At 55.1% G+C, this 12,642-nt stretch overlaps 6 protein-coding genes across 6 annotated transcripts; 5 read left to right on the plus strand and 1 right to left on the minus strand.

Annotated features, from left to right (window-relative positions):
• Window positions 1–457: 457 nt before the first annotated feature.
• On the plus strand, window positions 458–887 carry ACET3X_004626 (uncharacterized protein; the record flags this gene model as incomplete). The annotated part of the gene is made up of 3 exons (XM_069450851.1): window positions 458–521; window positions 596–681; window positions 744–887. The coding sequence occupies 3 exons, from the start codon at window positions 458–460 to the stop codon at window positions 885–887; spliced, it is 294 nt and encodes a 97-aa protein (XP_069308604.1).
• Window positions 888–1,253: 366 nt separating this feature from the next.
• Window positions 1,254–2,015, minus strand: ACET3X_004627 (uncharacterized protein; the record flags this gene model as incomplete). Its single annotated transcript, XM_069450852.1, has 2 exons — window positions 1,254–1,770; window positions 1,825–2,015. The coding sequence occupies 2 exons, from the start codon at window positions 2,013–2,015 to the stop codon at window positions 1,254–1,256; spliced, it is 708 nt and encodes a 235-aa protein (XP_069308605.1).
• A 245-nt stretch (window positions 2,016–2,260) lies between these two features.
• ACET3X_004628 (uncharacterized protein) lies at window positions 2,261–3,528 on the plus strand (the record flags this gene model as incomplete). Its single annotated transcript, XM_069450853.1, has 3 exons — window positions 2,261–2,345; window positions 2,399–2,677; window positions 2,726–3,528. The coding sequence occupies 3 exons, from the start codon at window positions 2,261–2,263 to the stop codon at window positions 3,526–3,528; spliced, it is 1,167 nt and encodes a 388-aa protein (XP_069308606.1).
• Window positions 3,529–5,809: 2,281 nt separating this feature from the next.
• ACET3X_004629 (uncharacterized protein) lies at window positions 5,810–7,595 on the plus strand (the record flags this gene model as incomplete). Its single annotated transcript, XM_069450854.1, has 2 exons — window positions 5,810–6,087; window positions 6,137–7,595. 2 exons carry the CDS (start codon window positions 5,810–5,812, stop codon window positions 7,593–7,595), a joined length of 1,737 nt encoding a protein of 578 aa, XP_069308607.1.
• A 1,423-nt stretch (window positions 7,596–9,018) lies between these two features.
• ACET3X_004630 (uncharacterized protein) lies at window positions 9,019–10,167 on the plus strand (the record flags this gene model as incomplete). Its single annotated transcript, XM_069450856.1, has 3 exons — window positions 9,019–9,032; window positions 9,704–9,808; window positions 10,068–10,167. 3 exons carry the CDS (start codon window positions 9,019–9,021, stop codon window positions 10,165–10,167), a joined length of 219 nt encoding a protein of 72 aa, XP_069308608.1.
• Window positions 10,168–10,208: 41 nt separating this feature from the next.
• On the plus strand, window positions 10,209–12,209 carry ACET3X_004631 (uncharacterized protein; the record flags this gene model as incomplete). The annotated part of the gene is made up of 1 exon (XM_069450857.1): window positions 10,209–12,209. One exon carries the CDS (start codon window positions 10,209–10,211, stop codon window positions 12,207–12,209), a length of 2,001 nt encoding a protein of 666 aa, XP_069308609.1.
• Window positions 12,210–12,642: the final 433 nt, after the last annotated feature.

The raw sequence follows: 12,642 nt of genomic DNA on the forward strand, positions 1-12,642 counted from the left end.
CGCGTTCTGCCAGCCATGCACACGGTAGACACGAGAACACGAGCCCCCCATCCGAAACACGGCTAGCCCCACGGAGATGAACGTGCCTTCTGGGCACGCTGAGTGGGCGGCCGTCATTGGGCGGGCGCGGGCAGAGTATTGGTATGCTTGTTCTTTACGAGATCCTACGCCTTAGGGGCTGAGAGGGCCAGAACGAGCTGGGGCAGGAACAGGACAGGACAGGAGGGGATAAAGACGCGGTTTGCTGTCGTTTGTTGATGCGCGCGCGTGTTGGGCTCTCTTTCACTCAGCAGCTCATAGTCGGTCTTTACTACTCTGAAATTTTTTTGGTTTCTTCGTTTTCGTTTAATATATTTATCGGTCTTACTGTGCGGATCATCAGTATTGAGTTTCACATCTACCGTTACTACCGGTAGTGCAAAACACCGAGTTGGGGTACCCAGACCAGAAAGTAAAGATGAAGGTGGTCGTTGCGTTGTTTGGCCTTGTAGCTCTTGCGCTTGCGCAAGAGACGTCAAGCTGTAAGTTCAAGTCAGGCAATAGTGCCAAAGGCCGTCCGGTGAAGACAACTCTAATCAAACATTGCGATGTGCAGATACTGGCCCAATGTTCGACCCGGACACGGCGCCACACTTCGGCCCAAGCGGCATTGTCTATCCCTCCGTCACCGAGTCCGCTCCCGTGCTTTCCAACTTGCCGACGCTGACGGCGTCGAGGAGCTCAGGTGTAATCTCCATGTCTAGCGCGTTGGCCAACTCGACGCTCTCGACTTCGACGCTGTCGCTGTCGTTGTCGCGCAACGCTACGACCTCGCATTCCTCGACGCGTTCCTCGACACACTCCTCTACGTCGGTCAGGACTTCGCGCACGGCAACACCCACGGCTGATGAGACGACTTCGAGTGCATCTGTTCCGGCTGAGACGGGCGCAGGTGCAGTGAACTACCCAGAGACATTTGGAGCTCTTGTAGGAGGCCTTGTAGCTGGATTGGCGATGCTGTAGCAGGCTGTAATAGTTCCGTGGCAGGAAACGGGAAGCTGAAAAGCAACATCTTAGTATAATAGTCGCTGAGAGATTTAGCGATAAGTAGGGCCAACATAATAGGGTATATTGTGATGTGCTCATGGGCGTGACTTGAGCCTGTCCGTCAAAGTCATCTAGCATACTTTTCCCTGGTCGAAAAACCACAACGCCTGAAAAACGCCGTCACAATGCAGCTGAACTGAGAGCATTTGTTCCTTCTCGCCTGTTCCTTACTCCTCCATAGCGCCCACCTCTGTCACCGACTCGGTCGCCTTGGTGTAGTAGGCCTTGAGATCGATCTTGAAGTCTGCCATGGCCACGCCGAACATTTTCAGTAGCGCTGTTTGATGGCTGTTCATCACCTTGCCCTCTTCCGCGATGGTGTACGGTACATCCAAGATAATCTTGCCCTTGTCGAGCCTCGTGGGCATGCCCCATTTCCTGATGGTCGTCTCCATGCTGTGCGGGAGCGGCACGTCCTCGTCTTCGGGAATCTCGCCGCCTCTTGAGTGGACTACGCCGGCGGGGACGGTAAAGGTCTGTGTGGCGACGATGCCGGCGCGCGCAAAGTCGGTTTGCGAGTAGTTGGCAAAGTACTCAATCATCTCGCTGGGGTCGCGGTTGGTGAAGAAGAGTCCAACGTTGCCGTTGAGATGCTTGGTAAGCTCCGAGAGGTTGGTGAGGTGCTCTTCAGCTGGGGTGAGGCCAAGCGCTTTCGCCATGACTTTGGTCTTTCCGAAGAAGAATCTGCGCGATTGTTAGCCATGCGCGCTGGCAGTCAAATCAGGCCCATAGACGTACCGGCTGTCGGCGAACTCTTGACGGAGTTCCTTGAGGTACGAGTTGCGCATGTTCTCTACAGCGAAGACAAAGATGTGCTCAAAATTGTCCGCCGCTTCCTGGACATTGGCAAAGAGCTTCAAAGACAGCTCCTTGCCCTTCTTGTCCGTCTTGGTCAGATGTACGACCTTCGCGCGCTTTGACTTTGGCATTTTGGCGGTGCTGTGAGAGTGTTGTGGTTGGTTGAGGTTGCGCGCAGGGAAAAGTTCGAGGTCGCAGGTTCGCGACTTCCAAAAAATTGAGCGGGGAATTTTGGCGAACCACCGATTGGTGCAGCCGCGGCTCGACTCCGCTGTGGATCCTTCTCACATTCCCCCAAAGTATAAGCTTTCGGCGCTCCGACCTCACCCCAGTTCGCTCGAGATGGTTTATCGATGACATAGAGATGTTGGATTTCATGGATAGTGTGCAGCATGCATTCTACGAGGCATCGAGCTGGAATGTCGACAATTCCTACGGCGCGCTCAACGCGTCGGCACGAGGTACGTCACACCTCACATCACGTTCTAGACCGGACATTGACTGTGGTTGACAGCGCTGCTCGACTTTGACATACCCAGAGGTCTGCGCATGCAGATTTCCTCTCTAGCCGCGCCGAATTTCGCAACATCGTACACGCTAGGCAGTGTGGGCGTAGTTGACGGCTCAGTGTCCTACCTGTACTCATCGCTTCCGCTGCAGAAGGACTTTAGGACGTCCCATATTGACCTCCACAACGTCATACGAGGCTACAAGCATGTGCAAGAGCTGCGAAGACCGGGCGAGAAGTGGTGGTGGGAGGTTTGGCATGCTGGCCAAAGGGTAGACCGCAAGAGTGAGCTTGATGACACTGCCTTTCCGTACCGCCGCTGATCCACGACAGACACTCTGTTGTATGGGCGCATATTCCTGCCACAGCAGCGACTCGAAGCCCTGTACCTGCGCCGCCTCACGCCTACACGACAGCTCAGGATCGCCGCCGTGAGCGACTCCAATCTCAACAATGGCGGGACGATCCTGACCCTGTTGCAAAACGACTTTGGCAAATACAGCACGGAATACATGTACAGCACAGACTCGGCGCTGATGGGCGTCCGGGGCCTCTACAACTTTGGTCCAGGCCCCAGAGTTGCGTCGACGGAACCGCTTGCTGCAGAGCAAGTGGGTCCTGTGGATGGTCGCTTCAGCGCAGGCGCAGAGCTGTACTATGGCATACTGAACAAGAGCGGGGGCATCAGCACAGGGGTGAGGTTCGCCACCTTACCCAACCATGCGGGCTTTCCGTATACTATGACGCTCACGCTCAATCCGTTGATGGGAAATCTTTCCTCCACTTATGCCGTCAAAGCTGGCCCCAATCTGGCCTTATCCTCTCGCTTCGACTTCAACTTCTATTCGTATGAAAGCGAGCTGCAGCTCGGGTGCGAACTTTGGCGTCTGCGCAGCACGACCGACGTAGACTGGGCGATCAGGAAGCTGCGTCCAGATTGGAAACGCCCAACAGTTTCCCCAGATGACGACGTCTCTGGGGTGCTCAAGGCTAGGGTCGATCAGGACTGGCGGATCGGAGTGTTGTGGGAGGGCAGGATTAAGGAGCTGCTCTTTACGCTCGGTGCAAGTCTGGACCTGAAGAAGAGAGAGCAGATGGTCCGTTCTGTCGGTGTTGAGCTGCAGTACTCGTCATGAACGAAAACAGGCACAGACGGCGACATTTGGATCTCCAGAGAGACGGACCATTCCTCTTTGCGAAGGAAGGATCCCAAATCGGCCAAACTGACTCAACTGGGTCAGACATGATCACCACTGCCGTCGACAGCGGGGGTTCTAGAAACACTGCTCCCGCACATGGTCAAAGCATGAAGGAATGGTTTCCAGAAGACGATCGCGTCAAACCGCGGGACTCGAACGCAGGACGGAAGGGCCTTCACGATACCCATGCGATGACGACCATGTGTTTTCTGACCACGGCATACGACAGAAGCTAGGACTCGAGTAAGTAGCGAAGCGTGCATCATGGCGTAGTGTGGTCCCGAATGGTGCAACGCTGAAACATAGCATGGGCGTGTCCGCTGCTCGTCACACTGCATCGGGCTGCATGGACTTGTTTTCAATGCAGTAGCACGATTCACAACAATCTGTTACACATGGCATTCTTCAAGACAAAAGTTTGGGCGTCCAAGAACGGATGCGCAGCTTCCGCAGGCAAGTGTGCGAGGACGTGTGCAGATCCGGTCGAGGCCGGGTTCGGAGCGAACCATATTAATATCGTTGGTGGATAATAAGTCAGTTCCGGGTTGGTGGTTGTTGTTGCTCGCTTGCCGACGCGTCCACCATTCACACCGCCGTGCCTGGCGTAAGCCTTGCAATCAATCGTGCAGGGAAGCGATTGGCACTATAGATTGACAGCTGTAGGGCGACAAGACGGGCGACGGCCTAACTAAGCTGGCACTCTCGCGATCAACGAACTATTACGACTTTGCCAAAAGTGAATAATTTCCCTTCTGTGGCGCTTTTGACCGGGCGACGAGCGTGTCAGGACGACCGCGATCAGGCGGCACGGGCACCGATGCTCGTCAGGATCTTTCTCATGCTCGGCTCACCCGAGTGATCCGCACGAGGCTCCCTCGAGTAAGTCTTCACGATACCGAAATGGGCCGTGCTGTGCCGCGCATTGTCAGCACCAGAATCGCGGGCGCGTACGGCGAGGCGTGCCAGGTACGACGGATGCGTGCCAGCCCCCTGCACCGACGCTTGCAGTTACCTCTACGCTGACGTTTACCTGATGCTCTGTTGTGCGTGTTCCGATGCTGTGGTGACAGACCAAGGGCTTCCCAAACGCGACAACGGTAGCGCCTCATGCCACTTTGTGGAGCGCGTTGTTTGGGTGCCTGTCGGAACACGCTAGAGCGGACCGTGAGCACGTCGTCGCCGTCTTTTTCGAATAGCGAGCGACGTTCATGCGCCCTCTTTCCTGACAGCTATCGCGATGCGTGCTGTTGTGTCGGCGATGGTCGCGGCAAGGATTGCCCTATGGGCGCAAGTCTCCTGAGTCTTGGAACAGAGCCTGTCCCTCGACCCCGGTCGTCACGTCTCTAGTGGCGCGACTCCGACGTACCTCGCAGCTAGTCCCCCTGATCGGAGCTATCGCGGACAGCGCGCGTTGCGGGCGGGCAGAAGACACTCGCAGCAGCGGCGACTGTCGTGGCTGCTGTGCAGGGCGGAGAGGCATCCGGCCACGGTGCTGCGAGCATGGTTTGCTTCAGAACATAAGCGTTTTGGTGCGTCACCACTGGTCTCGCGCCTCCAGGGCTGGCGTTGAGCGTTGGGCTAAAACTGTCGCTGGGCGGAAACTTGGGCCACTAGGCGCTCTGCCCAGCCCACACTAGCCGGCGCGCACCTTCCCCCCGGCTTCAATGCCCCTTCCCTTAATCTCCCCTTTCCAAACCACGGTCGCTCATTTACTTCCAAGGCCCAGCTCCTCTATCCGGATTCTCTATCGTCACCTTTGCTGTCGGTGTGGTAGAACTCACTTTCTCTTTCTCTGTCGACTTCTGCGAAGTGCCGCCACTCCTTTCGGCCTTTGCCCACGTTCCTTTCTTCACAACCCTCCTTTAGGCTTTGTCCGTCCGCTCCCTACCGCCTCCTCCTTCACTCTTTCTCGCCTTGGATTCGCTCTCGGACGATCCATCTGCTCCCCGGTCAGCAGCTCTCTTCACACTTCACACGCGCCTGGACGGTGTCTCGAGTTCCATACACACACACGTGGATTCATTTCCCGTGACCTTGGACTCTTACAAGCTTCGCATAGCTTTCCCATCTTCACCCTCCAGCATTGCTTGGACCATTACTTCACGACACTTTACGAATCTAGATAGACAGAGGTGCTAGCTCGATTGCTCCCTCTATATCTTTCACCCCACTTCGAATCGAGTCAACTCCCGCGCTCCGATTATACCTACCACCCAGCATGCAGTCAAGCGACGACGCAATGGTCTCGCCGACCCCTTCTCCACCGGCGGGATCCTCGACCCCGACGCAGGGCTCTGCCCCGCGCCGACCTCCCCGCAAGAGCACCCTCACCCAGCAGCAGCGCAACCAGAAGAGACAGAGGGCTACCCAAGACCAACTGGTGACCCTTGAAGTAGAGTTCAACAAGAACCCCACACCTACTGCTGCCACCCGCGAAAGAATAGCCTCGGAAATCAACATGACCGAGCGCTCAGTCCAGATCTGGTTCCAGAACAGGTAGGAATGCCGAGCAGCACGCTGACACGCAGTACTGACGATTGCATAGACGTGCCAAGATCAAGAACATTGCCAAGAAGAGCATCGAGAACGGTGACGACTGCAATGACATTCCAGAGTCAATGCGACGATACCTTGCCCTACAGGCCATGGAGTCCGGCAAGTCAATTGGCACCAGCTTCCTAGGCCGAGCAGGCGGTATGCCATACGGAAGCGGCATGCTCCTCAACACAGACGCCAACAACTCCAAGGTTGTTATTCATCACTTTGCCTGCCGCTCCCTCAGCATCGGTAGCTGGAGACGAGTCGGACAAAGCGCCATGGACCTTGTAGTTTTTTACTCGCCCGAGAAGTGCTGCATTACATACTACATCAACAACGACTCCGCAGGCTACAAGATTGAGTACCCATTCTCATACATCAAGAACATCTCACTGGAGAACGGTGACATGACCGCAAATGCCGAGGGTGCATCGCAACGCCCAGGAGGGTTGATTGTGGAGCTCAACCGACCACCGAACTTTTTCATGGACTCATCAGGCTCAGGTGGTTTCTTCCAGTGCGGCGACTTTACCGAGGACCAGCAAGCGTCAAACATCATGTTGCACCACTTGGGTGGTCACCCCAAGGTGCTGAGCGGCCAATTGGCGAAACTTGTCTCACTGGAGTCGTTTCAGAACCGACACAACATGTACGACCCAAACACATTTGCCGTCTCGGCACCCGTCTCGCCGATCAACCACCGGCCCGCTTCCCAACCAAACCATCTCCAACATCCTCACCACATGGGTATGTTTCAGGAGACGCATCTTGCGCCCGCTCCCTTTCAACCACGCGGTCACAAGCGCCAGCGAAGTCGCTCAGTTCCTGTTGCGATGGACTTTTCGATGCTTCGCAACCCGATGCCATCATTCTTGATCCAACAAGAGCCATCACCATATGTGCCTAACCCAGAGATCTTCGCGCCGCAACCACAAAGTGCAGGACCCATTGGTCCTCACCTGAGCATCGACACCTCGGCAGGATACGGCATGGACTACCGACAGTACCCCATGTCGGCCACCACGACCAACTCACCTTCCGAGTACGGTACTCCCTCATTCTTCACTTCAGGTCCGTCAAACGACAACATCCCAGCATCCAACTACGGCCAATATAACATTCCACCTTATGTACATACACCAATGGGCCCGCCACCACATTCGGCGTCTCACCACTCACCCATGCCGGCGATGAGCCATCCCGACCCCATCATCGCCAACCAATCACCACCACTGGGCTCTTTCGGTCGTGACAACCACAACGATGTGTACCAAATGTCGCATGACAACGGCATGTCAGACGAGGCGCTCCAGATGACGGACATGTACGCCAAGCAAAATCTCAACATGCCCTTCCGGTCGCCGCTACTGGAGGACAATGGAGACGATCTTGACATGTCGAATCTGGTGTCGTTTGGCACGCTAGATCCATCGAGCCTGTCACCGGAGCATCACCAGATGCAATGAGAGCAGCTTGCATACTTAGTGTCTATTGTCAATTCTGCGTTTGCTTGCTCTTATACCCGGTCGCGGATGCCTTCTTTACGAGGAAGCCGGACGCCCCTTGACTTGGAACAGTTACTGGGGTTGTCTGGCCCTCTCCATTTTCGCGCTCATACTTAATGTGGTCGTCGTCATTTTCCCTCTCACATGTTGGCTCCAAATCGTTGGAAATGTAGCGACTTCAGCTTCAGCACTGGGGGTTCTTCCCTTGTTGCTAGTAGGAACGCACCCCCTTCTACTACTACTACCTTGCTCCCCGGCAACTCATCTACTCTTCTTCGTAACGCAGATCGAACGACCACACACCAGACAGGGATTGGTTATTGATATTGGCGTTGCAAAGGAAGGAATTGGGCAGGGCTGGGATACATCTATACAGGAGAGAAATGGCGGACTGGTGGAACCTGCGCTTAGCTGGTGTTGGCAACAACAAGACGGTCGCAGTCACATGCAGGTCGTCTCTTTTTTCTTTCTCGGTTTCTTCTCCCTTTGAATCATCGTTCCTCTTTTCCTATTCGTGTTGCGAGCTAAGCCATTGTTTCATTTGTTGCGTGCGTCTCGGATGTTTGGAAAGTTTCTTGTCGGATCCCTTTATTGGCAAGTTGGAGAGAGAAAGAGGACTGCCACCTTTTGAGGAGATTCTTGTGCTGCGGGGGTTGTTGTGGATTACATAGCCGCTGCGCGTGCTTGACAGTTGTAGCCTTTCCAAGGGGATCTCCGGTAAAGAAAACTGTGTCTTTGAAGATCAGTAAACAAATATACTACATTACTTGAAGCAAACCTGGGGATAGATGGCATTTTGACTGTGACAGCACGCCATACAAGGGGAAAATCAAGCACTCCTCCCGTAGTTGCCTGGGTAGGCGTGACAGCATGTGTAGTGCAGAGAGTGGAGTCAGGCTAGGTAGAGCCAGCTGCGGGCAAAGTGCCATGTTATACCAGAGTGAAATTACGATGGACAAAGTGGTCTCGTATCCCGGGTTACGAGATGAAAGTCACTTCGCAATTTGCCCAATTTTACTACACTAATAAGCAGCCTACACAGCCCATTGATTTGACAGGGCATTAATGAGGGCACCTAGGTAGCTTTCGGGCCAGCCCGCTTGAATCCTCCACCGCATCAGTTCGGTCTGATTGCAAAGCTAGGCTAGCCAATCATGCGCCGCCGTCTAGGAAAAAGCTGTAACGTGTTATTTTACTGCAACACAGGCTGTTTCTGTGGCAGATTGTAGTTGTCGCGCGGTGGAATTGTGGAAAACCACTTGGGCAGCAGCAGCAGCAGCAGAACGAGTGTTGAGGTATAAGGGAGTATGTGCTTATGTGCAGTAGTCTGGTAGAGAGGGGTGGTGCTGAAAAAGGAAATAGTAATGCGATAAGATCGACGATTATGCGTGATGTGGTGTGAGTGGTGTCTGGGACTGGTTACGAGCTACAACATGGTGCCAAGAAGACATGGGCGAGCAAGTCCCAGAAAAAGATGCACGAGCTGACAGAGCATGCAGGACAGCTATACTCTTAGTCGATGACGTGCGGCTCTGCGACGCCTGATCGCAGCGTTGGGGGAACATCGAAAGGGCCAAGCTCTAGACTTGTGGCCTGAGGTATAATCGCCTTGCAAGGCTTTTTTTTCGCAGGGCCCTCGGACGAGCAGCGGGTCTTGTGTTGGACGGGCAAGGCTTGCGATGGCTCGGGATGTGGCAGCGATTAGCAACGTGTTCCCCTGACTTGAGGCCCGCTTGGGCGTGGTGCGGAACGGGCAGATGGGGCTGCTCATTTCGTCGGGCCAACCACGCGCCGCTCGTCTTTTTCGGCGCACGAGAGTCTGCGAGAGGAGAGGGGCGAGACCACAAGGGATTCTGTTCTCGTTTGCCGTCCGCCCCCTTGCCCTGACAACGCGCGCTGATAAGTCAAAGTTGCAGCCATCAGGCTTCTTTTTTTGTTCTTACTTCTCCTGCACCTACATTTAGTCGTTCATTACCGCCTGTCTGTCAATCAGTCACCTTCTCTACGTCACGACAGAGACGGTGGCTTGGAAGCTTGGTGCTGGGTTAGCAAACGGCCGCGCCACTCAGGAACACGACAAGCGTTGCGACGCCGCAAGCAGCCAATTCACTACGAGCATCGTTCGTCAACAGCATCATCGTCTGGTTTAGCTTTGCTACCGGTTTGCATATCACGTACGTCTTGTTCCCGCTTGCACCTTCCGCCCCATTCCGTGCCTTGGAGCTTGCCCTTGACCATCCTCGCACGCTATCCGGCACTGCCGCACCGGCCTCTTGTCCACCAGAGACTGAGGGTTGCATGAGCGCATCAGGGCCCATAAGACTCAACCAACACTTCCTCTCTTCACCCAGTCCATGCACCACCGCCGCTGCTCGCCGACACGCTGCCCAATTTCTTCCCCTCGAGTCGCCTGCTGATCCCTTTCCCGTCTAGCGCTTCCCACGACCCAACACTCGTGCATTCTTCACCGCCAGCAGCGACTCGACGTGCCTGGGACGACTCGCTTACCTCTGCCTCTCTCCCCGTAATCTAATACCACTGCCGACTCCGCCAGTGGGCTGCTCGACTGCTGCAATGCCTGTTCGAAGCATCAACCCGTTCGCATCCACCGCCCCTGCTCCCCCCCTCGATCCCTCTAGCGAGAAGCGCGACTCTGCGCGTCGAGCTTCGTTTGCAAAGGGCAACAAGTTCACCTCGCTCTTCGGCGGCTCCCCCAGATCAAAGACGGACGCTGCTGTCCTGCGCGAAGCCTTTGTCGCCCAGCAACAGGCCCTCCTTAACAACCCCTCGCCCTCGCAAATCTCCCTCCCCACCATCAACCTGACCACGGCCACTGGCGAGAAGATGCCCACCGAGCCCAAGACGCTCTTCCAGCCGCCTTCGCCAGAAGAGCAGCGCCGCCTTGCCCGCGCACACGCACAATTCGGTCCCCTCGGCTCCCAGAAGCACCGCTACGTGAGCAAGTTCGAGGGCGAGTTTGGCGACCCCATCGAGGACGAGCCGCCCTATTATTTCCTATTTACTACCTACATCAGCTACTTAATCCTAATAGTATTCGGACATGTCCGCGACTTCTTTGGCAAGCGCTTCCGCAAGCAGCACTACAGCCATTTGCAGGAAAAGGACGGTTATGCGCCCCTCAACAGCGACTTTGACAACTTCTACACGCGGCGCTTGAAGATGCGCATTAACGACTGCTTTTCGCGACCAACGACGGGCGTCCCGGGCCGCTTCATCACCGTGCTTGACCGCAAGTCAGACGACGGAAACAACACGTTCAAGATGCTCGGCACCACGACCGAGACGCTCAACATGAGCTCGTACAACTACCTCGGATTCGCTCAATCAGAAGGCCCCTGTGCCGACGCCGCCGAAGCCACCATCCGCAAATACGGCATCTCCATGGCCAGCCCCCGCTCCGACAGCGGTACTTCTGACCTGACCGTCGAAGTCGAGGACCTCATCGCCAAGTTTGTCGGCAAGCCCGCGTCCATGGTCTTCTCCATGGGCTTCGTTACCAACGCCACCACGTTCCCCACCATTGTCGGAAAGGGCTGCCTCATGATCTCCGACGAGCTCAACCACTCGTCCATCCGTTTCGGCGCCCGTCTCTCCGGCGCAATGGTCACCATGTTCAAGCACAACGACATGCGCGATCTCGAGCGCAAGCTCCGCGAAGCAATCTCCCAAGGCCAGCCGCGCACCCACCGCCCGTGGAAGAAGATTCTGGTTGCCGTAGAGGGCTTGTATTCCATGGAAGGCACCATGTGCAATCTCCCTGGCATCATTGCACTAAAGCACAAGTACAAGTTCAACCTCTTTGTCGACGAAGCGCACTCGGTTGGTGGCGTCGGGCCCCGCGGTCGCGGCGTATGCGACTACTTTGGCATTGACCCCGCGGAAGTCGATATCCTCATGGGCACTTTGACAAAATCTTTTGGCGCAAACGGTGGCTACATTGCGGCTGAAAAGGCCATTATTGATAAACTGCGTACCTCCAATGCGGCCATGCTCTTCGCGGAATCGCCTGCTCCCCCGGTACTCATGCAGATTTCGTCTGCGCTGCGCATCATTGATGGTTCGATTGTTCCTGGCCAGGGCGAGGAGCGGTTACAGCGTTTGTGCTTTAACTCGCGGTATTTGCGCCTCGGCTTGAAACGTCTGGGCTTCATTGTCTATGGCCACGATGATAGCCCGATTATCCCTGTTATGCTGTACAATCCCGCCAAGATGCCTGCGTTCTCGCATGAGATGCTCAAACGCAAGATTTCGGTGGTGGTAGTGGGGTACCCGGCTACGCCGTTGGTGAGCTCGCGAGCGAGGTTTTGTGTTAGTGCGGCGCATACGAAGGAGGATTTGGATCGCATGTTGGTCGCGTGTGATCATGTGGGGGATTTGTTGCAGCTCAAGTTTTCGAGTGGGGTTGCGGGCGGACTGGAGCCGGAGGAGGTGGGGAGTGGGATGACGTTGGAGAAGAAGAGTGGGAAGGAGGGAGCGGAGATTAAGGCGCCGAGGTGGAGGATTGAGGACGTGTTGAAGAGGACGGTTGATGATGTGCAGGGGCAGTTGAGGTAAGGGGTTTTTTAATGAACCTCTTTGTTTTTCCTCTCTCTCTCTCTCTCTCTCTCTCTCTCTCTGTCAGATGTCTTGTCATCTTTTTTGGTGGGCATCATCATCATCAACGTAATGTCTTGTCGCACGTTTTTTTTCTTGGAGCATTTTTTGCACCTGGCGTCTTCTTCTTCTCCCTCTTCTTCTTTGTCACGTTGTATCATATTCAATACCCTCGCTGTTTGTCCCCTTTTTTACAAGACACTTATAAATATTTTTCAACGCTGTTGAGGTGTCGTGTTTTGGTTGGGGTGACTGGTTCTTGTTGCTGTGTTGATGTCTCTGAGGGGTGATGATGTTGTGGGAGTGGTGTTTATCATGGCAGTGCTGCTGATATCATTGTGCAAGAGGTTGCTGGGATATATGTGGTCGAGTTGAGTCATCGAGGTAGATATCT

This window comes from Alternaria dauci, chromosome 3 (assembly GCF_042100115.1).
Source record: "Alternaria dauci strain A2016 chromosome 3, whole genome shotgun sequence".
Taxonomy (NCBI): Eukaryota; Fungi; Ascomycota; class Dothideomycetes; order Pleosporales; family Pleosporaceae; genus Alternaria; species Alternaria dauci.